This window comes from Aphis gossypii, chromosome 3, assembly GCF_020184175.1.
Source record: "Aphis gossypii isolate Hap1 chromosome 3, ASM2018417v2, whole genome shotgun sequence".
NCBI classification, from domain to species: Eukaryota; Metazoa; Arthropoda; class Insecta; order Hemiptera; family Aphididae; genus Aphis; species Aphis gossypii.
Window position 1 is genome coordinate 18,973,009 of NC_065532.1, and position 27,929 is coordinate 19,000,937.

Genomic DNA, 27,929 nt, shown 5'->3' on the forward strand with positions numbered 1-27,929 from the left:
TAAATCTTCTTTCCCACTCCTCATTTAAGTCTTCATTCTTTTTTTTCGCGGCATTTTTATAATATTTAAACGATGTAGTAATTATGTAAAATTTATAAAATATATATTGTTTTTTTTTTTTTTAGAGAGCACGAAATCTTATTTTCGGCGTCGTGGATTTCGAGTCCAACTTGTTGGGCGCCAATTGTAACGGTCGATATTTTGATATCTTTTTCCCGTACAAATATAAATGATATTATTAATAGTTTATGATGAGAATTTTTTTATTTAACAGTATTTCCTTTGAATATTTACAAATTACATATATAACATACATAACACATAGATTTTGCGTATAATCATACGGTAATTATACGTTGTTGAATATAATATGACTTCGCGATTTTCCATTCACAATTATAACGTTTGAAATACTTACAGTTTTATTTGTTAAATGACTAACGCGTGTGTGTTTCCCTATTGGCTTACCGCGGCAAAATAATATTGCACCGTAATTAAAATCGAGACTGGGATTCCGTAATAATACGGGTGGTGGCAATTACGTTATCGGCGACGGCAATGTTATATTATATTTGTCTCGCAGATTACGGCGGCGTGTATGATAGTGTACGGTGACTATTACGGCGGCGTGTATGATAGTGTACGGTGACTATTACGGCGGCATACTACGTACGGCGGCGTGTATGATAGTGTACGGTGACGGCGGCGTGTATGATAGTGTACGATATGTATAACGGCGGCGATGTTTATTTCATACGCTCTGCCCGTTTAATATTCGCGTGTACAACTAGCCGAGATTGGTGGCGATTTTATTTTAATTGTAGGGTTAGGCACGTTCTAGCCTTCCCGACGGTACGGGTAGCCAAGAACGGCGGCGGTCCTATTGACGGCGGTGGTAACGTCAGCGTGTGGGCACGTTCTAGCCTTCCCGACGGTACGGGTAGCCGAGAACGGCGGCGGTCCTACGGATGACGGTAACTGGCACGTTTTAGCCTTCCCGACGGTACGGGTAGCCGAAAACGGCGACGGTCCTATCGACGGCGGTGGTTGTATGGGAAATGGTCCGACTAGCGTAGGCCGAGTGCGTCCGTGATTCTAGCCTTCCCGAAGGTGGCCGAGAAACACTTTCACACTAGCCAGTCACTAATCTGACCAGGTGGCCAAAGCGCACTGTTCGATTGTGGTGATTGCGGAGGTCCCTTATATAGTCTCTGTCCTCCGGGTTCGTGTGTCGCGGAAAGGTTATTTTATTAGCTGGGCAATGCGTTCGGTATTGGGCCGCAAACATGGAAGGTGTATTACCGCGCTCTATCGGCGGCGGATACTAGTTCTGGGGCCTTTTGGTTTTATTATTTGTTGTTGGGCGGCGCGTCGTCAGTATTAGTATGTCGTATTCGTTACACAATGTTTAAATATTAAATTGTAGATAATATAGTAGCACATGGTACTTTAGCTATTTAAAGTGTAGACAAATGTAGTATCTTTTTAAGATATCAAAAAACTAAGTTCATTTAGCTATACTTTAAATACCTATAAGACTATAGTCTAAAACTATTATACAATTTGTCTGAAATTTTATTTTTATACATTGAAATACACTGAATAATATTTTATTTCAGAATAAGAAATTAAAAATGTATCGTACAAAAAATTAAGAAACTTAAAAACATATAATTAAAATAATAAATTTTTAGAAAATATTTTTTTATTACCTAAAAACAATTACCTATATAGAAAAATATTTTAAAAGACTATTAGTGATTTGTGATAAAAAGAATTATCCTGTATAATATTAGTATATATATATGAAAAGAGAAATATACACATATTTATTATTAATTATGAGAACTTTGCACTTAAACGTTTTGTTTTTGATTTTAGGTATAAAAACTAATGGACATGTTTCTAGGGATATTTCATATCAACAAAACAAAAAAATAACGTGAAGAGAAGCTCCTAGTGTTAAGTGGTCTTGCTGAAATTTTATCTGGGAGCATTTTTATATTATGAGTATAATATGCAAAATGAACATTGTAATAGTAATATTGTTATAATGTAATAGTTTTATTTTGACATAATTAGCGATAACAAATAACATATTTTATTATGTTACATATGTTTATTCCTTCCATTTTTTTTTTTTTTTTTGGAAATGAAACAAGGAGCATACTCTATTTAATTCATAGTTCATACCTACTATGTATACGTTTTATAATTAATAATGTAATGGTCTCGAATATGATATATTTTTTAAAAATTTATTTTATATAATTATATGTAACTGCGTTAATTGTCCACCGATTTCAATTATTATTAAAAACAAAAATAATGCACATCAGTACATCAGATATAAATTTGAAAAAGTTATTCTGTGAAAATAAAAATTTTTTCGAATAAAAAATGTACCTACTATATTTACGGTGAAGAGTACATTTAGGTTCTTACCTAGTAATGATTACATTTTTAAGCCGTTCTGTCAGTATTTTTTGGCATTATTTAAGTCTAGGGTCTTATGATTTTATTTATCTTCATTGAGTATATACTACCTACGTAGGTATTGAAATTAGTAAAAAATTTAAATGATTCATAAAACACAGAGTTCATAGGAAATATTTTTTTTTTGTTATTCTTGTGAATATTTCAAAGGTAAGTGTTTATTTTTTATAGTTTCTTTATGTATCTTGGAATATTTTGTAAATATTATAAGAAAGATATACAAACTTGTTTTAGTGTTCAATTATATTAATAGGTATTTATAATTAATATCAAGGTATCTCAGTTCATGAATCATTTAGTTAACCGGTCTTATAAAATTGAGGTGCAAATATAGTATATGTACTGGCATCATGAGTACTAGTTATCGCTATCACTTCAATATTTCTAGAAAACATATAAGAAAATTCAATAAATATGATTAAGTAATTAATTCAACAACATTTTTTGTAGTTAATATTGTCACAATATCGACTGAAGCTTTCCTTAGCACCTAAATACCCTATAACCATTTCCTGTTGTAATGAAATAATAATAACAATTATATGATGACACACTGCGTTCTAAAAAAAATATTATTCTTGTTGAAAATCAGAATATAACTTTTCATGAACGATAAACAATCAGGCAAGGGTCACTTATTTGGCGGTAAACGGAAACCACCGCCACGGCCGGAAAGTCGTACTTAACGGTATGGCCCACAGAATTTCTATACCTATATGCGTGTCAGTCACAAACGACGCGCCGTTGGTGTTTTATACGATAAAAAAAAACAAACAAAAAACGGCGGGACGACTTGCAAATACGTCAATACTACGCTGATTCGGCGGGCACCGAGGAACGTCCGAACATCGATTTCAAACGACGCTGCGCCGTCGCTAAAACCGTCCGTCAGAGTGTTATATCGTTTACGCGTATTGCCAGGCTATAGACGATGTTCTTGCAACAAGAATGCTATTACTACTGCAACTGTACAAGTGCGTTTAAAGGAAATTAAAATTAATGAAATGTAGGTACTTAAGATTCAAAATGGACAACCAACGATAAAATGCATTGATCATGTTAAGTAGCAAAAATTACAACGGATAGTTTGGATATCGATGATCTGCGAAGGACAAATTGTTATTTATTTGTTGAAATACTATAATTTGAATATGAAGAGATAATTTTGAATAAAACAAATAATAATAAAATGCGAATAAAAAAAAAATTGACACAATTACTATGAATAATATCGTTGATTATTTGTCGAAATTCTACCATAAAAACCGTTTTAGTTGTAAAATCAACATGCTCTAAAATATTGTATTTTTTTATCGCACATACAGTTCGATATCGAAGTTTGTGCTTTTTATTATTTTATTCGTTAGAACGTTTTATGTGGAAAAAACACGTAAATCATCGTATTTTAGTTTAGAGTCTATAATTTACTAACAAAATACGGACATAGTATTATTATACTCCGTATCATCCCACTACAACCGGTAAATTATTTTTATTTTATTTTATTAGACAGATAGCGTTACTAGGGTATTTCTATTTTCGTATATTTACGTCATCACTCATCGTATTATTGTGTGTACTACTTTTTTTCGACAAATTTACTCTACAATACCATTCAATAATATCTTTTTCCCCCGGGTGTCACTATTATATAGTATATATGTATAATAAATAAACATATAGTATATACATATATAGACAATATGCAGAGTAATTTGTATGTTAAAGAAGTGCTTTCATATCAATGTGTACATTTTTTAAAATTTAAAATTTGATAGTATGGTTTTATAACGATTAAATATAAATTTATTGTATAATTATTATTCATGTTAACAAAAATTGAGCATTTTAAATTTTAGTCAGCATTTTTAAAGACAAATACCCTCTACTTTAAGATTTTATTTTAATATCGTATCTGCTCGTAATATCCGATTCATACTTTCTCATGGTTGGGTGGCCGTTCTTCATTGGGAATACACTCTTCATTGTAAGCCATCGCACACAGGGTGATTCAACAAACGTGTTTATCTCCATTTTTTAAATTGAATAATGAATTTATTTAAATGTTAATATTTTGAATTTTCAAATATATATTTATAAAATCTTGAGTTTTTTTTAAATTTAAAGAGAGTTTTATGTCTATACAAACTTCTATTTTTCAAATGAGAAAAATTCAGTATAGTACTATATAGTATTTACTATAAATTATTAATTAATGAACATTTTTTTAAAATGGATAAGTGGATAAGTGGATACTTATCAAAGTTTGAACATATATTATAGTTTCTCAGTTACTAAAATGTTTATATACTGACGATAGAAGTCTTTATAAAAATATAAAATATATGTAATTTTGGATTTAGTATTTATTATAGTTGAACCATTTTTTAAATTAGAAATATTAATTTCTTTAATTTTCAAATTATCACAGTTTCCATAATATTTTTCAAACTTATCATCATTGACTTATTATGCTTAGAAAATAAAGTTACCTAACTCAAAAACTGCTAGTTTTAAATTTCGATTTCGATTTTGGAATTGTCACTTGAAAAACAGAGGTTGTGTTTTTGCAGAACACTCATTAAATCGTGCAAAATATTTCAAGAATTTACAAATATGCTCTATTATCTGATATCTGTATTAAATGATATTAAATTTTAAAATTATAAAAATCAAATTTTGAATTACTACGTTGTTGAAGAAGAAAAAAAGAGGTGAGCACGCTCGGTAAATCACCCTGTATATTTATTACGATTTCGTACTAGCCCTTCAACAGTGGTGGATAGTTTAAAATCGATTTCACAATTATGTCAGGAGCTCACGACGAGTCATCACATCACGCCAGTGTGCGGTGGTCGGGTGGTCTAAAATACACTCAAAGAAATGCGATTGGTAATATTGACAATACTTAATTGTCGATGCTTAACAATATAAAGTTTTTCACTAAGAAAAAATTTTGTTTATTCTACAAGATAAATATTTGGAATAATAATATAGTTTTATTAATATGATTATGGTGTATTGTTAACTATAATATTTCGAAAAGTAAACTGTTATTTTATTGACGATATAATTTGTAAAACTGATAATTTAGCACCGTCAATTCTATAATTATACTATCAATGTGATAAAATTATTTATAAGGATAAACATGAGTACTGTTGATTCTACAATAATATAATCAGTAGGATAAAATTTTTGTCATTTTGATAATTAACTGTACGGCTCACTGTCAAACCTAACTAGTACCGGCTACACGTGTTTTCCTCTCAATTCACGATTGTATTTTTTTATACGTCAACGCGTCATCATAGTTTTCAATTATTTAAATTTGTTGCTCCAGTTTTCCGGACTTGAAACATATAACAGGTAAAAAAAGTAAAGTTCTATGTTAGATTGACAAAATTCTTGTTGATATAGAGCCAACAAGATACCTTGTTAAATTGATAATAATTGTATTAGTATGATCAAGATCAATTATCATTATAATTATAAGTATTGTCATTTTAACAACAAGGGGTTGTTAAATCAATAATAGGTTTTATTAATATAACTATATAACGTTATTATAGTGAAAATACTTCAACAAACCATGTATGTTGTAATAACAATACATATGATCATGATGATAATTGATTTTGTACTATTGATCATACTAATTCAACTATTATTAATCTAACAAGGTATCTTGTCGGCTCTATATCAACAAGAATTTTGTCAATCTAACATAGAATTTTATCCCTATGAGTGTGATTTTTTTTTGAGTGTATAATCTTATAGAATAATGATAAGAAATCGTTATTGTTGACAATTTATTCGATACAATTATAACAATGAATCGAAACAATAGTCATTAAAAATTTAAAACAATTATCAAGATGTTAGGTGACAATCATAATATGCAATAATTAAATAATATTTACGTAACACTTAGACTTCCCGTAAATTCATCTCGGTTGTGTATAATATAGTTACGATTATCTTTGGTATAGTTTGACGTAGTCGCCGATGATTATTCAAAGTATTGATAATACAATATTTAATATAAAGTATAATAAAAACAATGTTAGATACAACAAACACAAACTGGGAAGTAGCTCTGCTGTATTGTAGATGTCAAATGTACGTCGTCATCAAGTAGATCACTGTAATAGATACGGCAATAATATCATAATGTAAATTTGAAATTAATGATAAATCATTGACGCATATGAAAAACGGGTTTGATCGGAAATAGTGTCGGCTTCAATTTTTAAGGGCATTTAATAATTTATTTAAATTACTATTAGTATTAGTAGTACGGTAGGTTGAACTAATTCTTTCTGAAAATATCACTTATACTTTATCTGTTATATACAAAAGAAGTTTTGAAAATATAGTTTTGTCAAATAATCACCATGGCAACCAACGTTAGAGTTCGTTTGTAAATTTTAAAATGGTTAACAAGAGGGCAGAGGCTTCAGATATCAGATGAAGAGCTGCACGCCTTACTAAAATCAAAAATTAAGAACAATGTAAAAAAAAAAAATTAAACAAAAATCAGAGAAAAGACTAATCGTAAACATAAAAAGTATCATAACAAAAAATAAGAAAAAACAAACAGATAAGCACAAATATTTAGGTATCGGTGATATACGCTAGTCTTTTAAATGAATAGGACTATAGGAGAGAACTGCAAAAACTTATTGTCGGTACAAAGAATGAATTTAATTTTTATTCTTATTATATGAAAATAAATGTTTTTTTTGCTTGTATTCGTTCTCTATACACAATTATTGAGCCCTTTTTGCTCAATAAAAGTTATATTATTAGATTCTTTAAGCCTTATTTGTTCTAAGTTAGTTTATGGAGTTTAAAGTTTCGTTTTTTCAACCCTTATAAGTTGCTATAAGAATGAATCACATATAAATTTAGAATTGAGTTATTGATTTTTGATAATCGATTATATTTGTTTATGCAATTCGTATTATTGCCTATTGGTTATAGATTATATTACTATTATAATTCGTAGAAATAAACCATGTAAAAATCAAATATTTATAAACACAATGATATTACAATAATTACTTTTATGATTACTTGTATGGTTTTCTTTTTTTCTTTTGTACATATTTTTTATGTAAGTACTTAAAAACAAATAACAATCTTAACGATACTAGATTATATCGACTTTTTTTTAAATCTGTCCCCAGTTATTTTTATAAACATAACAAAATATATCCAGAAAAAAAGAAGTAATAGACAAATATAAAATTAGACCGTCTAACTATGTTTGTATTAAAAATATCAATTGTGACAAAATTTAAAATGATAAAAAGATAGATTAATTTTAACCAAGGCAAACGTCAACATATCCAAAAACTGATAAAAAACAAACATAACAGAACCAATACATTCATCGCTCAGTTCAAGATCAAATACGGCTTAGTCTCATTGATCACTTAAATTAAAAATAAATCACTGATTTATCATTATTATTAAATGATAAACTTTTATTTATTTATACAGTTATATAATTTAGCATTTTTTTCATAATTTTGTTACTACTCTCAAATAATATAATGATTATAAACTATATAATTTTTGAACGAAAATCTATAATATGTAGTATAGCAAGTACCTTATGTACTAACCGATAATAATTGAAACCGTTATAATCTTATGGGAAGACAATCTCAGAAACAGGTCTAAAACTTTAAACGATTATAAATTGGAAAGGTTTATAATGAAAAACAATGTGCCTGCAGTTGGCCGAAGTCAAATTACTATTATTAAAATATAAATTCGTAGTTTATATTAGATTGCCCTTAAAAAATTTCACGATCAAATCATCCACATAGCCTAAAGTGTCAGCGAAAGTAACTATACTTTTCATTTTATTTTTCGCTTTTAATTCCCGTGCATTTTTTATGATATTATTATACACTCTGCTATTAATTTAATAGAAAATCATTTAACTGTATATTATGCACTGCGCGCGACGGATATACAAAATTACCGAACGGTTGTTTGTAAGTTTGTAACTATACACGAAAAATAATATATACGCACACAACTTATAATTAGAGTGCGATAGGTATAGGTCCATAAACATAATATTATAGCGTCTGAGTCTATAACGGTTAGATGTACCATCATTAGACATAGTTCGATATTCGGATAAATAGCTATAAGACACCTAACAATAAAAACAAAATTCGAGTTTACACTTACATCTTTGTATACATTTGACTTTTAAATGAGTTAGGTTAGGTTACGTCAAATTAACGTTGCGTGTTTAACTAATCAATAGTCAGTATAAATAGTTAATTGAAAACATTTTTTGTTAAATCCTTGGTGGTGTTACATGAAAAGCATTAATAACGTTTGTGTAGTTAAAAAATAATAATTTATTTAATATTGCAATACATACAATAAGCAGTACCTATTCGAAATGAGAGACGTCACTTCAGACCATCGTTCATTATTTCACTTCTTTTAACAGTAATTCTTTATCCCACCACTTATTTTATTCAAAATTATACCCTATCTTTAATTTTTTAAGAATTAATTTTTGCTGTTATACGATGTTGGATTATAATACATAATTATCTTTAATAATAATAATAATTATTATTATTTTTAAGTCTTGAATGTCGAATTTTCGGATAAAGTATTTATTTATGTATTAAACATGCGTTTATGTAAACATCATAATATTTTTCAATTTTCAATTTTTTTTTTTAACAGTAAGTAAAAATAATGAGAAATAATATTTAATCTCTATTCGATGCAATGAAAAGACTATAATTTGGCGTATATTCGTAGGTGGTTCCGGATAATAGAATAAAATATATTTATATCTACATAAACAACTTTATGTCTACATAATTAAGTGAAACTGTATTTTTATTGGATCAGATAATCAATTTTAACTTTCACAGAATAAAAATAGATTTGTATAAACTATTAGTTATTATTTCGTACTTATACACATAATTATTAGAATCCATTCAACTTATTAATACATGCATATCACATATATAATTCATTGATTATTTTTGGGAAAAACGTAAATGTTTAATTACTTATTTAAGCACTTAAACATGTTTTATATACGTATTTAATGTATAAATGATTTTTAATTTAGAGTAAAAATACATAGGAACAAATACATAGATTTTTTTAAATTAAAAAATATAATTTTTGTTTTGAAAAATAGTTAGTAATGTTAGTATATCACTACTACGCGACCGCTACTGGATGGTTATATTTCAGCTGATACAGTGATAGGTACCATAAATAATGTCATATTGACTCGTATAATAACATAATAACTAACAAATTAATAATTAATATAAATAATAAAAAAGTTGCAATATAATACAATTTATCAACTATAAATTTCGATTGTAAAATAATATTGTTGTAAAGTAAATAAGTTATAAATATTCAATAAAACTTGACGAGGTATTTAACCAAACCAAAAGTTTGACTTTACTTATATATGTATAAAAAGCAAAATAAAAACATACCTGCAGCAATCTAGTATATGTCGGGGCTCGTATTTACGATTCTCCAGAGTGAACTGAAATACGTCATTTATTTCAGTACATACACGCTGATTGGTGTATGTCTTATGAATAAATTATGAGAACAACATGTTGAAAACGAAATCGACTTTCAATCGGGCCGCCTCTCCGTATGGCGTCCCGTGGCAGCGGGGACACCTTTTATAAAAGACTGTGACCCAACGTACTGATCATCACACGTGCCATAGCCCCTGCAAAATGAGGTAAGTTCCGCCGACAAGATCACGGATTGTGAACATAGTTGTTTTTTGGATTTTATATAAGTGTAATAAAATATGAATGTGATTTTATTTTAGAACTCCTTTAACGTGGCTTGTATTTCTGTCGGCCCTGTTGGCTCAGGGATATGCTTGGAGGTCGGACAGCGAAGAATGTGCTTTACCTCTAAAACACTTCAAGTATATATCGTAAGTATGAAACATTTTCAAAGTTCTTGACTCAACTAACGAGAAATAATAATATCACATGATTTTATAATATGGTTGACATTACGTTTGATTTCCTGAAATAAATTCGTACAATGAAATTATATGATTATAGAATTATAATATTTTTAAAATGAACAATTTCATATTTTAATTATGCAAAAGTAAAATGTAAATTTATTTAGCTATTTATTTAAATATTAAATAATATTGAAGTAATATTTGAATTACTATTTACACGTTCTTAGTTAGCATATATTGGGTGCATATTTTACTGTATAAGATAATATTAAATTAAGCTATTAATAGGTATAAATATGGTTTTTTAACATAAAACAATTATGCTAAGATAGATTTTTATTTTATATATTATTCATGTGTTGTTTGAACTGTATCATTGTAACATTAATCAATTATAATAATTACATAATCATATATTATTCAATATGGTTAACTATACATAGGTACCTACACTTTTGTTTTTTATGCTATATTTACCAATTTCGATTTAAAATAATGTAAATGTAGTTTCTTCAAAGTTAATTTTTTACTTATATTTATTATAAAATAAAGTTAGCAATAAGTAAAACTAATGTGATTTAGCTGACCAAATATACATTATTTAATAATGTTCGTAGTTTTTATTTACACTTTTGAATGTAAGCAACAGTTTAACAAGTTTTTGTTTTGATCATATTGGAAATACCTCTAAATAAATAAACATTTAAAAAAAAAACCGTTGTATTTTAAATTTTGTAATCTAAAATGCAAAGCCACAGTTCCTGGGATTATATACAAAATAATAATAATGAGTTTAATATATTTTACATTATAATAATAAATTGCCCTTAAAACCTGAAATTTCTCGATAAACCAACCTTAATACGAAAATATAAATTTAAAGTTATAGTTGAAAATAACGGTCATCTAGTTTCAATAATTAAATTATAATTATGCTATTTTATTACCTACGTACACAGTCATAGAATCTTCTTTTTTCTTTTGGTTACTTTATATTATGGTTTAATTATACTATACAAAGATATTATCGAAAAACCATTTAATGTATACTCAAATAAAGCTTATAGAGAACCTTTAAGTACTCTCTTAGAATACTCTTAAAACATTATTTGTCTACTTTATAAAGTTTATATATTACTATTACCTATTGTATAATTGTATAAGTAATAATATAATATAATTATAACACTTGTAATGATTATTCAATAAATAAAATTATATTTTTCTCAATTGATGAAGGCATTGTCTTATAATAGTCATTGTGGTCATATATGACGCGTGCATTTTTAAATAAACAAATATTTAATGTAAGCACATTGATTATTCATAAAAATGATCAAATGGGAGAAAGTTTAAGTGAATTTCACTTATTGGGAACCCCTTGCGATATTGATCTGTTGTGATTTCGCTTAATGCATTTAAGAAAAAACTGCATACTCATCCCGTTTAATTTCAAAACAAAATCGATTAACAACAATTAAATTCGAAAATAATAACAAATTGGTACTGTTTTATACATTGTACTAATCTGTAGTTATCTAAAACAATAGAGATTTTTTTTTGGAGATTTCCGCATGCGTATATTATCAAATGATCATTAAGAGCAAGGAGAGTTAGAAATTTTCTTTCGAACTTGAGACAAGAAAGAGAAAGTTCTACAAAAAATTCGGAGCATTTTTTTATTATTATTATTATAAATGAAGTAAATCGAATACCTAACTATTGATTTTACATTTTATGTATTTTTTCATTATATTTTCGTCTAATTATTAAGTGATTTTCATTTACTCAGGAATTAAATGAAATGTATGAAGTTTAAAATTATATAATTTTATATTAATTTTACTTTACATAACATAAAATAGTATAGTGACCTATTTTATACAACTTAAAATATTTTATTATTATTTTTTTATAAACAGCAATAATTTAAGTAATAGTTTTAGTATAACATAGCTTTATTACAGACCAACTGGTTATGGAGAAAAATGCATTTCATATGCTAATGTTTCCGAAGCTTTCCATGAAGCATGTAGAGGAGTATTGGGTATAGAACCGGGAACTAACGATTTAACAGATATTCAATTGGATAATTTTGGCGATGTAATTCAAGAAACAACGAGAATTTTATGTGAATGGTTAGTATGGCATATAAGTTATTAATTAATAATCATTTTATGATAAATGCTTTTTACTATTTTCTAATTTTTATATGTGGTTAAAGTATTATTAAATATCTTCAATTTGTATTATTATATTAATGTTTAATATACCTTTCCTATAATAAGTTGTAGACATTTATTTTAAATAAATAATAGGTACCCACCTATTATTATTAATACTATAGGTACTATACTATATATTAGTATAAATAGTAATTTATATCTATACAGTACTTGTCGTTATTCCGATACTACTATAATATAGTTACAAATTAATATTTATTACATTAAGTGTTTTCTCCAAAAGCATGCTTAACTATATTTTTTTATTTAAAAAAACATGTAAATTAAATTAATTGAAATTCTAATTTTTGGATTTTTTTAACTGCTTCTTTTAATGACCATATTGTAACGATTCTTTATACCATAAGAGTGTTCTGTGTCGATACCAGCTACTTTTTTTTTCAAATACTTTTTGTTCTAAACTATTAATTTTAGACGTCTTTTAAAAATGATAATATTTCTAAATTTACTCCTTGAATGGAAAAAAAAATCGAAATAATTTAAAATAAAGTCGTAAAATTTTTAAGTATACATAAAAGTTCCTAAAATCAAAATATGAATAAATTCAATATCAAAACAAAAAACGGGGAACTTGATGCTTAGTGAATAACCTTGTATAATGCATTCATTAATTTTGAAACTTTTAAAAATATAATTTTTTGTTTAGGTTTGGACTAACAAAAGATCAAGTGCGAAGTTTATTACCAATTATAAATACGGAAAACACTGATATTGGAGCATACTGTCCGAAAGAATTAAAATCGTATCCAGGTAATGATTGCGGAGATGGAATTGAGTTTCGTTCGATCGACGGGAGATGTAATAATTTTGTTCATCCACATTGGGGCGCTGCGAAATTACCTTTTAAAAGACTTTTACCACCCGATTACGGTGACGGTGAGTTTTTTTATTGAGAAATTTTCTTTAAATTCCCAGTAAGTATTACTGGTTGGTGTTCAATTAAATGTCTAATTACGGTTAAAAATTTAGCCGTCAATTTAACATAATAATACCTATATTTTTATAATCCAACTAAACAAACTGATTGACTTTATAGTTTGTAACAGATGCAAATTAGATAAAAAAAAAATTATAACTATTGTTTATAAATTATAATACATACTTACATATTATTATTATTGATTAAATTGTTCATATTTAGGTATCAAGTCGATCAGGACGAGCATAACCGGATTTCCGTTACCCAATCCTAGGTCCGTTTCGGCTCGCGTGCACAAAGACATAGCTAGACCACATCGCACTGATATAACATTTTTGTTTGCCGCCTTTGGGCAACTCGTTGATCATGATCTCACTCTCACCGCTGAAACCAAAGGTATATTCGCGATTTATATGTGTACGATATTTTATTAATTAGGTATTAAATTATACAAAATACATTCCATCAATGTGTATGCATATTATATAGACCCGATCACCAGACAAGAGATTAAATGTTGTTCGGGAGCCAACAATCCGTATTGTATACCAATCAATGTGCCAATCGATGATCAGTTTTTCGTGGGAAGTCATCGCCAAAGGTGCATCGACATGATTAGATCTCTAGCCGGCGTCAATACTGATTGTCCTCTAGGTAATAATTGATTTAATTTAATATACGATAAAAATAATGTTTGCAGGGTTCTTGTATTTTACATGCATGAGTAAATAAGTACTTATTAATATATTAATTTATTGTCTTTATCCACAACTATTATCATTTATCACGTCTTTCTATACCAAGATAACGTGATGCGATTTATAATATTTACCTATGTACCGCATAAATTTGCATATAATATGCGAATATTATGATAGGTTTATTTTCGAATTATATATTTTATTTTTCAGAACTAAATGTATTTATTTATATACATATTGTTTAGCTATCGTTTTATTTCGAACAATCATATCCCTATAAAATATAAAATAAAAGAACGAATATAATAATTAAAATGACGACGATAATCTAGTTTATTCCGAATAAATTTTAATAATACAACACACGTATAAATGCGGTAAAAAAAACACGTACACTCTAGGCGTCAAGGTCCCATATGTATTTTATATTATAATATTATTACAATAATTATTATTTAATATTTATAAAATAATAGTATAGAATATGCATGTATTGTAGGCTCTAGATTTATAACAAAAAAAAATTTGAGAGTTAGGTATCGCGAAATAGGTAGTCATTATAATAACGTTATATATTTTTAATACCGTACCACCTGATCGAGACTTGAGGCTCAACAGAGATGACGGCCTAAGTTAATGTGTACTCAGTACTCACACGCAAACCCATAATATATATTAAATAATTTGAAGAGCGCATGCGCTAAACTCCACTAGAAGAGACGATTACTACAACCAGTCGCCTTTTTAACGTCACGGTGCAGTGTCCAGTAAACCGTAAAGTAGGTACAGAATACAGAAATATCGGTATTAACATTTGCTGTATCCAGTTATCTAACCCTTCGATAGACTTTAATGTAGTGTGTTTGAAACATTACACTACAGACACCTACGAATTTTTTCATCAGCCAGACCGTTGTTAATTATAATTTATAATTCGTTTTAGTGGTTGATATGAATGTAAATTTGATCTGTACCTACTTTATTTTATAAGTAATATCTAGACTATTTCACTATTGCGCGTACGATTTAAATAATAGATATTTCTTTAATTAAAATACATTCTAAAACGGGAGTCAGACTTTTGAGCGTGTTTAAATAAAATCGTTGGTCATGTGAGCTTGATTTCAGTGACTTATTTAAGCACTCTATGTCGGGTAATAATTGTTTGATTCGGATATAAGACTACATCAAGTCCAAATGAGCATGATTATAAAATGTTCAAATTAGTTTATATTTATAGAGTTTTTAATTTATAGTAACTGTACCATATTATTTACTATGTGCAATATGCCAATACGCAATATGCGTATAATTCGTAAATCATAAATTATAATACAATACACATTATAGTATTATACATACAAGTATCGATTAATTAGAACTTTTAAATAAACAATGCCTTTAATTGCCTTATAATTTTATTTATTTTTAAATATTTCATGTCTTACATACGAGTCAGTAAAAAATCATGTTCAAATAGATAGTGAAAATTTAGCACAAATTAACTATGGTAATCTTAGGCAATATAATGGTCAGTTGTTAACCGTGCTCAAATAGACTAAAAAAGTGAGCTCAAATAACATAAAATAATTTTTGAGTAAAATCGGTGATAGTGTGCTACGCCCGTTAAAACCGTAACTGACACACACACAGTAACAAGCGAGTGGTGCGAACCGAACCGCAACCCTTGCGTAGCAACCCTCGCGCGACCGCTGACTGGGATCCTGGTACCGGAGACCTTTTCGCAGGGTTCGGCTGTCGACGACGGCCGCGCCAAATCACCCCAGTGACCGTCCGTACATGGAGCCCTGATGCCGACGGGCGGATGCAGTCCCTTTTGGCGTATGCGCGGCGACGGTCCCTCGTCCGCGGTCGGATTGTTAACAATGACGTGCAATCGCGGTGAATTCGGCAAACAGACCTAACGCCACCAGCGCTACGCCGCTACGACCCTAGTAGGCCAAGACGCCCTTTCGGCGGTGTTTTGCGATGGTGCAACATTTATTTACTCGAGTTTCTTAAACACGCAAACGCGAGCGGACGCAAGACGACGACCGCGACGACGCGCGCAGCCATTGCAGACCGCGCGTCTTCCCTTCCCGTTTTCGTCGGCTTCGTTATTAATTTTCCGGACCGATAGATTTTATTTACGCTTTTTTCGCGTCCGTCGTGACGTCACCGCCGTTAACTCTGCAAAACAAGAGGGACGAGAAGTGTGTGAGAGAGAGAGGGAGAGAGAGACAGAGTGACAGAGAGAGTGAGAATGAGTTAGAAAGAGTGGGGGCATAAAAGAGAACGATCGAGGACTCCCCCTCATTCATCCGCTCACCGACCAAACCCCTACGACGAGAACAAATCGGGTTTTTTCCACCCTTCTCCCCGTGTCCAATGCGAAAAGGGATTGGCAATCGTACGCGGTCCCGCCGAGGAGCGCCTCCGGTCGTTAATCGTTTCGTCCGTCGTTCCACAATAATATGGCAAATAAAATCGTACCACCTGCGCACTAAACTCGGCGATTGTACAAGAATACTATTATTATTAATATTATTATTATTATTATTCGATAGGACTTAACTAACAGACCGATTATTTCAAGAAATTGTTTTTAAAACCACCGACCTTTACAAAGTACGCCAAACCTTAGTATTATTCTACATATTGTACTTCTTATAGATGAAAATATATATACCTACAATATGATGTTTTGTGAGTTGGGACTGTCTTATACGCGCGGTTCATTTTTATAACACGGATAATAAAAAGACAATCGACGCTGACGAATCGTTATTGCAGTATTGCACGACTATAGGATTTACCGGAATTCCAAAACTCTACTTATTATTGTTGTTGTTACATACCTATGTGATTGAATATGAATATCGAATAAGAATAATGGTTTTTATATATAAGTACCTATGTATATTTAAAAATACCAAAAACTCAGATTTTAATTGCCATTACTGTAAAAGAAAAAAAAGATGACATGCTTGATAAATCATTTTGCATATTATGATACCTAATAGATTCGTTATTATTCAGTAATCCTAATTCTTTAACTCGAAGTCTCACGGTATAAAATCATTAGTTATTTTCTTTATAGTTCCAAAAATTAGTAGTGGTCTGAGAGCACTTGCCACTCCGACAACTCGTATTTCGATGCGCATCGTAGTATTTAATTTTCTAAACAAAATTCTCTATGTCAAAATATTATTTAATAAATTTACAACTCACTCGGTATTATTATTATTATTATTATATAGCCTATAGGTATGTGTTGTTATGATTTAATAGGGCACGAAATTGTTTCGTTTATATTATGCTCACTTTATTTCAATGTACAGAAATGAGAATATGGCTTTATAACGCCATGTCGATTGCAGACATACGAGTATTATTGAGTGTGACTGAGAATCAACAATTAATTATCACGGTAAAATTATCACATATTTTCACCGTAATTTTTCGGTTTCGTGCAAGAAAATATATTAATATTTATACTTATCTACGAGTATATATATAAGATAGTTAGGTAATAAAATTCAAAATAGACGCAGTGTCTATAAAATTAATCCAGACAATTTCGTCAAAATATATAGGTACCTACATAATGGGGAGAAAAATAAGAGTACATATTATTTAATCACAAAACAACATTTTAGAAATGTGATCATGGTGATTTAAATGATAATGTATACAAGGAACACAGAGTTTTCAATGTGATATTATAATTACTTTTATATATATATATATATACACATAAAATTATAATATATACAATGTAAATAATATTATCTATACATTTTATGAATTATTATTGGTAGGTCCTCGTGTCCAAACTAACGCATTGACATCACCTATCGACGGCAACTTTATATACGGCTCCAACGAAAAACTTGCGAATAAACTCCGGTCGTTTGAAGGAGGAAAGTTAACCATGGTCCCGGTATTGGCGGGTAACCGGCTCAAGCCAATATTGCCGCCAAAGAAAGACCAACCAGATGACGGATGTATTAGGCCTCACCCAGATCTTTATTGTTTCTTAGCCGGTATATCAGTATAATATGATATGTTATTAATAGTTATATATTATATTAACTGTCGTACTTAAATCTATAATTAATGTAAAATTTATTACGATTATGGTGATAACCTAACAACGGTTGTTTAATTTGTATGTATATAGGCGATAATCGCGTAAACGAACAACTGGCTCTAGGTGTACTCCATACGATTTTCACTCGAGAACACAATCGAATAGCCAACGAATTGTGTGCGATCAATCCACACTGGGATGACGAACGACTATACCAGGTAATGAATTATGGTGAAAAATTAAAATTATGCAACAACATCATAATCATAAAAATGTATAGATATTCAAAAATTTTCTTTTTGGATTTAATGCATAAAAAATTAATTTATATTAATTATTTAATTATTATAATATATCATGAGCAGGAGCATACTTTCAAAATATAGTATAAGTTATATATGTGTTAGATTATATTAGACTGCATAACTCACAAAAATTAGTATCAGATAATTTTTCCAAAGTAAATTGGCCCAAATGTTCAAAAAAATATATCACAATTCGCTATTAATATTTTATCTATTCTATCTATTTTTATATTAATTTAATATAGCTGCTTATTATATATTATAAATATTGTATTATTTGCGATAATTCATATTCGTTTCGTGCCGATATGTACGCGTTTACAGGAATCGCGAAAAATCGTCGGTGCGATGATCCAGCACATTACTTACAATGAGTTCCTGCCGAAGTTATTGGGCAAGTTTACGATGAAAAAGTACGGTTTGGAGCTTTCAACGCAAGGGTTTTCCAATAGTTATGACCCAGATGCAGACATCACAGTGCCGGCTGCGTTTGGCGCTGCTGCCTTCCGATTCGGTCACTCACTGTTGCCCGACGCCATGGAACGTTGGAGTGCAGGTCACAAGTTCTTAGGTTCCAGGCGGTTTAGTGAAATGTTCCAGCAACCGTATGACCTTCACAAACCTGGCTGGCTAGACCAATATTTATTGGGCATGGTGAACCAAGCGTCCCAGGCCATGGACGACGCGGTAACGTCTCAAGTAAGTTCTAATATTGCTATTTGACAAATAAAATAAATAAGTTAGAAAGTAATATTAAAAATATGTATGATTCTTAAAACAACTAAAATACTATCACTATTATTATCATCTTTTTAAGTAGTGTAAAATATGATTACTATTAAAGCTTAAGACTTTAAATCAAAAATTATATTACATTTTTCATAAAACATGACCATAGCAATTACATGGTTCGTTTAATCATTTACATACATTCTATAAAATAATGTACATACTTAGATCTTAAATACTGATATTTAAATGTATTATTCCATCTAAGTAAAAGTATTGGATTATAAAAAAATATTTATAAATTAATAAATTATTCGTTTCTATGACCTTGCAATTCGTTTTTGTAAAATAATATAATAATATACAAATATACTTCAAAATATTGATAGAAATAATAGAAGGGAATGCATATGGTATACATGATTTCTCAATATTTTTAACATAATACACAATCCATTAAATGCTATTTTAATTTTTTTTTTTTTTTAAATGCAATGAATCATGAAACCAGAATAAATCATTTTCATTTCTGGAGTAAATAAATATTAAAATAAGGAATATAATTATTAAATATTTTGCTATTTTGATATGATTCCTTTTGTTCACCCTTACCTCTATATTTCTAAAGATAACACATTTTTTCGAAAGAAAAAGGTCTAATTATCAAATCTTATCGATTATAAAATATTAAAATTATTCTAACTATTAAAAACAATTTTTAATTTATAAAATTTTTTTAGATTTACGTAAGTATATTATCTTATGTAGAATCTATATACTAGGTATATCTATCTTTTAATATAAAAAGTTATTTTTAAGTAATCTTTGAGCTTTTACTGATAAAGTTAAATAGTCAACTTTGTTAACTAGGCAATAGATTTTCTTGCTATATCAACTATTTTTTATCTAAAATATTTATTTTTATTTTTGCACGTAGTTGAAGGAATCGCAACTATCGACCACTTTAATCCAAAATGGCAAAAACCTTTTATTTCTGAAAAATATATCAATACTAGTTGCTATATTTGTATATTCACAGTCCATTTTGATTTTTCATCACGGTAATCACATCGTGTTTAGCACCGCTCAAATATCTTGATAAAACTGTTTACACATATTACAGAGATTACAGATTTTGACCCTCAATTTATCGTCACACAAAAATATTTATTGTATACACATTATCATAAATATCGACTACACCAAAATATTATATTTTTTAACAGTGTAAATTATTATGAGACATATTTAATTTATAATTTTGAATTGAAATTTAAAAATGTATTCAAATATGTATTGATGTACTGACGATATTTGATCAAGTTGTTTTTTATTTTTTCAATATCTGTGAAACATTATCTCATTGAATATTTTTAAAAACTATTATTTAGTAATAATAATTTATAATCGATAATTTGACGATCAATGATTGTGTAATCTTCTTGTAATACGTATAAGTAATAAGTATATACGATAAAATCAAGATTTTTGAGCGCGACTATCCCACTACACGTGTGATTACCGTAGTAACGAATTAACATGGACTGTAAAAATATAAGTACCTATAATTATCTATATACTATTCGTACGAAATATGAATATCGTATATCAAATATTATATTTATAATAACTACCTACTAATATATCGTCTTAGTTATTTTTGATGGATAAATAAACACTATACCTAGACACCATGATAAGTGATTAGTATACGTATATCTATATTATCAACGCTCTCTGACTTTAATTATATAAACAATATGATTAGCCATGAAATAGATAAGTACTGCTTTAACGTAAAATGAATGAACGTACATTATAGGTACTATTATACGGCTATATATAATAATAATTGTAACGTTGATTTCATTGGCTAATACCGCGGTTTTATTGGATGGATGGATTAGGTGACCAACCATCTGTTCCAGGAACCTGCCAACGATTACGGCAAGGACTTAGCGTCCATCAACATACAACGAGCTCGGGAACACGGGATACCCAGCTACTCGGCCTGGCGGCAATATTGCAAACTGCCGGCGATCAAGACATGGAGCTCGATGCTGACTGACATTAGCAACGCCACGGTGAAGGCGTATTACGATTTGTACACCACACCTGAGGACGTGGACCTATGGTCAGCGGGTGTGTCGGAACGGTCTATCGATGACAGCATCGTGGGACCGACGTTTGGATGTATCATAGCCAAGACGTTCAGTGATTTGAAAAAGGGCGATCGGTTTTGGTACGAGAATCCCGGTCTGCCAAACTCATTCACGCTAGGTAATTGTCCGATGTGTGTTATTAAACAAATCATTATTGGAATCTGGAAAAAAATTCACGAAAAAAAAAATTTATCCATACAAATCAATTGCATTTAATTTCATTAACTACCTATATCAAATATTTTTTTTTAAAAACCAATAAGTTGTAATAAATTAAAAATATTGTGAATATAACTAGTGAATGGTTAAGAAACTGTGAAGTTTTAGGTACACCTAAAATTCCCCGTAAAAAAACTATGACATACAATTTACTTACTTAAGACAATTTTTTCCGTGAATTTTTTTTCTTATTGGTTATTGCCATTTTATATGCCTATTATATATTATTGTATTACTGCTTCAATTGTCACTTAATATTATTACTCCATAAGACACTTATATTATTTAAGACATTTTATATAAGATAACGGCTGTAGATATATAACTTCGACTTCACCTGGGGAAAAACGAATAAACATAAAATACTAATAATATGGTATATCGTTGTATCTAGGTTTAAGTGTATCTGAATTCACGGGAAAATCAGCATTTGTGTACCTCGCTTTGTAAACTAATTCCACTAGATGGGCAATTTGCCTATGGCACTTGGTTTATTTTTTAACGTGATTTAAACTACTCCCTAAACTTTTCTGATATATCTAAAAATAATTTCTAAAACATTCATAAAAAATTGTCAAGTATTTTGTGAGTTTATAAGCTGCATACATACAGGTATTGCTTTTTATTATTTTTACATTTAATAGTAAACAATTAATATTATAAACACTATTTACATTTATTTAAAAAAAAAAACCCAATAGCGATAAATGGCAAATCAGCTAGTCTATATCAATTTGTTTTAAGTTATAATTTTATAACCAATAAAAATGCTACCTATATATTTTTATAATTCTTCAATTTTCGTGATCCAAAACAAAATTCATGCATGATCATTGATCAACCTATAAGGATTGAAAAACGTAGCAAAATAGACTCTTTGAATTTTTGAGAAATATATGCTAAAAATTTGGTGTCAATCAGTTCAGTATAGTTATCAAATCTATAAGTCCTGTGCAAACGAACATTAATTTATGTATATAATATATATGACACTATTACAGTTTATAATATTCAACCATCACGTATTTTTCCAGAGCAACTGACGGAAATAAAAAAAGTTAAGTTATCGCGAGTGTTGTGTGATAACAGCGATAATATTGTAACAATTCAACCGTTCGCTATGGAATTGCCGTCACAGCAAAAGTATGTTTTATTTTTTTAATAATTATACATTTTTAATTTTCTTTTATTATTTGGGGATACCTGTACAATTGATTGATTGGATTTTTAGAAATAACAGGGTTGCTTGTAAAGGACACATACTACCACAGATGGATTTATGGGCTTGGAAAGAATATACAGGCTGTTGCACTAAAAAGAAAGTGAGTATTTACTAAACACACTGTTTGTACGAATTTTAAAATGCTTTTTACTATTAAAAAATATACTTTATAAATGTGTTTCGTTTAATCTCATTGAAGGTACCGAACTTGAATAACCTAAATCCACAAATACACAAAGTTCAAATAAATGAATGGAACAAAGAGGATGATAATCTGCATAAGCTCATCCAAGCAATAGCTGTAAACATCTCCTCATCAAAACCAACGAACACTTGGTAATAAAATTTAATAATATAAATAATACTCGCTGTAATAACTATAATTTATTATTTATTTGTAATTTTAATTTTAAAAATGTTTGTTATTTATTATTATGTATTTAAAGTATAAAATTGATTAAATGATGAAAAAAAAATTCTAATAATATGAAATGTAAACAGCTTTTTGGTATTTTTATTACCGAAATTTGGTATTAGAATTAAGAGTCCGGACAAAATTTATCTAAAAAATCATAGAAATATATTGTATATTTTTATGCAGAACCAACGAAGAAATAAAATGTAGTTAGTTACGTTATGTTTAGGAAGTTTACAATAAAAAATTTTAAATATGAACAAAAAAAAAGAGTGTGTTTAAGTTAATTATAACTATAATCTCAATTCACGATCACATCTTAAGAACTTTTTTGATTTAAAATGCTACTACACACGGGTAAGTAGGAATTCAATAACAATATTGGTATGCATTATGTTTACAATTTTGAATAGAATATAATATAAACTTATCAGCAAGCTTTGGAGTAATTACTGCAGGGGTATTTAGGGATCATATCCTCCGTCCATGACTTTTTTTTAAAGCCTGGCATATTATATTTATGTACTTATCTAACATTGCTTTAGTATATATCATAGAAATAATAAAAGAAACACAAATCCCCCCAATCCCCCTATACCAACTGTACATAACTGTGATAATCTTACTTTATAATAAACACTATATTGCACAAATATATTATTATTTTGTATTGTTAAAATATATACCTACCACTAAGCAATCAGATATTAATTTATCACAAAACAACGACGAATACTGTTGCTATGTTGTATAGTATACCATAACCTAATCCCCCCCTCGTATGCAATAGCACTCATAACCAAATTACACTAATGCCACCGAGAGTTGAGTATACCGTCTCCAATCTCAGCACAGAAAAATGCAATATTGCAATTTGCAGTGTATAATGTTTATTATACTAAGACTTTAAATTGGTGAATATAAAATCACTTATCTATGTGGAAACAATAACGTCATATATTAATATAGGTAACTACAAATAGAAATCTGATATTCTAGCAAAAACAAAATCCGATCAGAAATCGTTTGAGCGTATTAAATAGCGATTTCACATACTCGCGAGCGAGATTGCCAAATTAAATTTGTTAAAAATATAATACGTGATAGACGAGTTATTAAGTAACTTAAAGCAAGCATTCACACACGTCAAAGTAGTAAAAGAAATACTTCTAACATTAAAAAGGTTACCATTAATCTAGGGAAAAAAGGCCTTTTTAGTATACATAATTATTGTAAATTAAGTATACAATATTATATAGATTATTATAATATGTAGTATAAGGGGCGATTGTAAGCTCCGTCAGAATACAGATCAAGATAAAAAGGTATTAAAGGTCTAATGTAAACTCCACCAGTTTCAAAATTCGAAATGAAAAAAAAATGACAGTGTTACAGGATGCTATAAATAGGTATACTAATGGAGTAATATAAGACTTAGAATATTTACAAATTATATCATATCATTTTAGTTTACATATATGATATACCTAACTATATATTTTTGAATTATATGGTATAACGATTATTTATTATAATTTTTTACTATGATTTAAGTATTTAATGTGGAGGATTATTAATTATTATTATGAATTTATGAAACATATGATTTTATATTATTAGGTATAACGATTATTTAGGTATTATGATTTTTATTACTATGATTTAAATATTTAATGTGAACAATATGATTCGAGTATTGTATTATATTGTGATACTTTTTTAATAATACATCATATTAATTTTACACTACTACCTACTTGATTTTCTTCACTGTCGGAGTTTAAATGAGCCTTATTTTACCTGTTTTTTTTTTCTGGCTGAGTTTACAGTAAAAAAAGGTACTTGTGTCGGAGTTTACATGCGCCCAGTATAAGTATTATAGGAGTATTGCTATAATATGTACAATATTGTTAATTGTCATTTGTCAGTTATCATATTATTACGAGTACCTATATACGAATAATAAATGTAAATAATAGTTAAATAAAAATAATTTGAAAAAAAAAGATCAATAAATGTGTACAAATTAAAAATTATTCAATAGCATTTTTCATATTTATGTTATAGTTTACTATATTATATATAGGTACATTACTCATTACATTGTAATATTATACAAGTATAGCTGTAATCTGCATTCTGCATTGTAAATAATTGTGATATTATATTTTACTTCTGATAGGGGTTGGGTTTCCTGAACATTTTACCATATTTTTATTTCAACAATTTCTTTCAGGCCTTGTTTCCCTGAAATAAAATGCACGCAATACATTTATTAATATATATATAAGTTTCTGTAAAATTAATTTTCGAACTTACACGAATACTTACTAAGTGCCTACTACAACAACTACCAATATGTTATAAGTATAACACAAAACTGCTGAGCCACTATCGTGTGAGGTGTGACAATCTATCGTAATAAAATGATAAATTCGTCAATTATGATTATACATTTTAAATTTTTGAACGATATAGTTCTTAATTTAACATCTGCAATCTAGAATGAAGCGCACGAGCATGGTTAATTTATTATGCATAAATACATAATATATTAACAATAGCACATAGGTATTTGGGGTTTTGATGCTTTTGTACAGTAGGTATCAACGATTTTATTTTTGTTATCTCATTTTGGCACTTATGGCTTACACCGCATTCTATATACAAAATACATATTATACTTACATACGTCATGAATATTCTAGTTTTATGACTAGTGGCTACTGTTTTGTTTTGCGTTTTAACACGTCATGTGCGATATCTGTTGACTGCGTTATTATTATTGTTTTGTTGTTCCTGTTAGAAACAGAGTGTATTTTTTAACAATAATTATAAAATACTTTAGTGGATACGTCATTAGCGGTAGGGTACACGTGTATTGGAATAATCTAATCTAACTAATAAATAATAATAATAATATGATAGTAAATAATAGGTAATATTATATAATGATTTGATGATATCGAGCAAGTAATACAATAATATGTAGGTATTGTTACAGCCGGATATTGATGTAAGGTTTGATTCATATATTTAAGTTTTGATCGAAAACACTATATCTTTTGAAACTGTGCACTTCAGTAGTGTAATTATTGGAAGGGAAATGACAACTCCTATACCTTTGTTTTTTTTTTGTATTAACATATTATATTTAATTAATAATATTTATCGTTTTAGTAAAAAAATTAATGTGGCATGTCCCGTAAATTTTGAAAGTTTCGAATCCGCGTTTTCTATAGGTAAACAGTAAACACGTTGTGATAGAGATTTTAGTAGGTATCTCGATTCTTCTGTTTCAGATTGTTAAGTAATCTCTAGAAATATAGTATGATAAAAGCCATATTTTTATATGAAAAATAAACATATATGAATTATTATACGTACCTACATTGCTGTTATTATTTTTTTAAAAGCTTTTTAGGTACTCCTTAAATGACAATATGTCTATTAAAAAATTTATTTTTAATTTTAAATTTCAAAGAAAAATATTATTTGGCGTATTTTATCATTTTGATCTATAAAAATCAAATTTTGGATAAGTAGCTTATCAGATATTTTATAACTTTCCAAGTATTTAGAATTAAACTACTTAAATCACTACCCAAAATGCAATGTTTATGTTATCTACTTCCAAAAATATTTTGCTTTAGAATAAAGAATTAAAAATGTATTTATTTAAAAGTTATTTTTAAAAACGTTGATAGTTTTTAAAATAATGAGTCTTTCGTTAAAAATATCTGGTGGAATTTAAAAAATATTTTTGTTTTTGAATAGATTTTTAAAAATAATTTTGATTTACCTAGAAAAGAAACAAATAAATTCATATATATGTTCAAAACAGTAATCGGAGTATCGGACATCGCAATAAGACCATAAACTAACCTTCCGCTTATATATTGGTTTAAACCACAAACAATATACGAGTACATAGCTTCAATAGTTTTAAATGTTTATAATACACTAATATTGGTAATATTTCATCCAAAACAAGAACATTTTTTGTTCTTCGACAATTGAATAGTTTTCGCAATACTGGCAATTGACAAAAAATTTAGGTATCTATTATAAGCATAAGGTTAGCTGCTACCACTGCAGACTACGATTATATTGACAATAATGTTCTAATAGCCACGTGCTCGACATATAATAATAACAACAACGGTATAATTAATAAATGACCTACAATCGTATAGTATGAAATTTGTGTAACATTTGTTTAAATGGGTCGAGAGTTGATAGAAAAACGAAGTAAAAAATTGGTATTATAAAATATGTATAATACTATAAAAAAGGTTATAACTTATAAGTAAAAGAAAAAGTATGTTTAAAATGTTTAAATAGCAAACTTGATATTTTCTCCACTGCACGGAAAAACAATGAATCGTGGTTGGTCGCTATTCTA

At 28.5% G+C, this 27,929-nt stretch overlaps 2 protein-coding genes and 3 long non-coding RNA genes across 6 annotated transcripts in view; 2 read left to right on the top strand and 3 right to left on the bottom strand.

The window, feature by feature from the left end:
- Positions 1-2,291, top strand: part of LOC114119376 (androgen-dependent TFPI-regulating protein-like) — a 16,826-nt gene extending 14,535 nt beyond the window's left edge. The window contains exon 5 of the mRNA XM_027980905.2: positions 1,882-2,291. Within this exon, the coding sequence (XP_027836706.2) occupies positions 1,882-1,946 (65 nt within the window). The 3' untranslated portion in view covers positions 1,947-2,291. The remainder of the gene's footprint in view (positions 1-1,881) is intronic.
- LOC126551513 (uncharacterized) overlaps positions 1-14,013 on the bottom strand; it is a 21,665-nt gene extending 7,652 nt beyond the window's left edge. The window contains exons 1-2 of the long non-coding RNA XR_007605441.1: positions 13,866-14,013; positions 10,011-10,569 (exon numbers count right to left, since the gene is read on the bottom strand). This is a non-coding gene — a long non-coding RNA (uncharacterized LOC126551513). The remainder of the gene's footprint in view (positions 1-10,010; positions 10,570-13,865) is intronic.
- On the bottom strand, positions 2,209-7,383 carry LOC126551515 (uncharacterized). The gene is made up of 2 exons (XR_007605445.1): positions 6,420-7,383; positions 2,209-5,360 (listed from the first exon to the last, which is right to left on the bottom strand). It is a non-coding gene; the product is annotated as an uncharacterized LOC126551515 (long non-coding RNA).
- LOC114119367 (chorion peroxidase-like) lies at positions 10,152-24,179 on the top strand. The gene is made up of 13 exons (XM_027980892.2): positions 10,152-10,270; positions 10,364-10,474; positions 12,481-12,651; positions 13,406-13,635; positions 13,901-14,074; positions 14,168-14,332; positions 18,201-18,425; positions 18,563-18,690; positions 19,102-19,476; positions 21,414-21,786; positions 22,922-23,030; positions 23,119-23,209; positions 23,309-24,179. The coding sequence occupies exons 1-13, from the start codon at positions 10,266-10,268 to the stop codon at positions 23,447-23,449; spliced, it is 2,298 nt and encodes a 765-aa protein (XP_027836693.2). The 5' UTR covers positions 10,152-10,265; the 3' UTR covers positions 23,450-24,179.
- LOC114121780 (uncharacterized) lies at positions 21,663-26,468 on the bottom strand. 2 transcript variants are annotated; one of them, XR_007605443.1, is made up of 5 exons: positions 26,213-26,468; positions 25,856-25,937; positions 25,627-25,771; positions 22,045-22,224; positions 21,663-21,829 (listed from the first exon to the last, which is right to left on the bottom strand). It is a non-coding gene; the product is annotated as an uncharacterized LOC114121780 (long non-coding RNA). The 2 variants fall into 2 exon arrangements; XR_007605442.1 differs by lacking the exon at positions 26,213-26,468 and having other exon boundaries at positions 25,856-26,177.
- Between the last annotated feature and the right edge of the window lie 1,461 nt (positions 26,469-27,929).

What these genes read in the sequence shown, in the direction of transcription:
- LOC114119367 (XM_027980892.2), top strand. An exon ending in ACCACCCGATTACGGTGACG is followed by an intron (nt 13,636 to 13,900) that starts GTGAGTTTTTTT and finishes GTTCATATTTAG; the next exon opens with GTATCAAGTCGATCAGGACG. An exon ending in CAATACTGATTGTCCTCTAG is followed by an intron (nt 14,333 to 18,200) that starts GTAATAATTGAT and finishes TATTATTGGTAG; the next exon opens with GTCCTCGTGTCCAAACTAAC.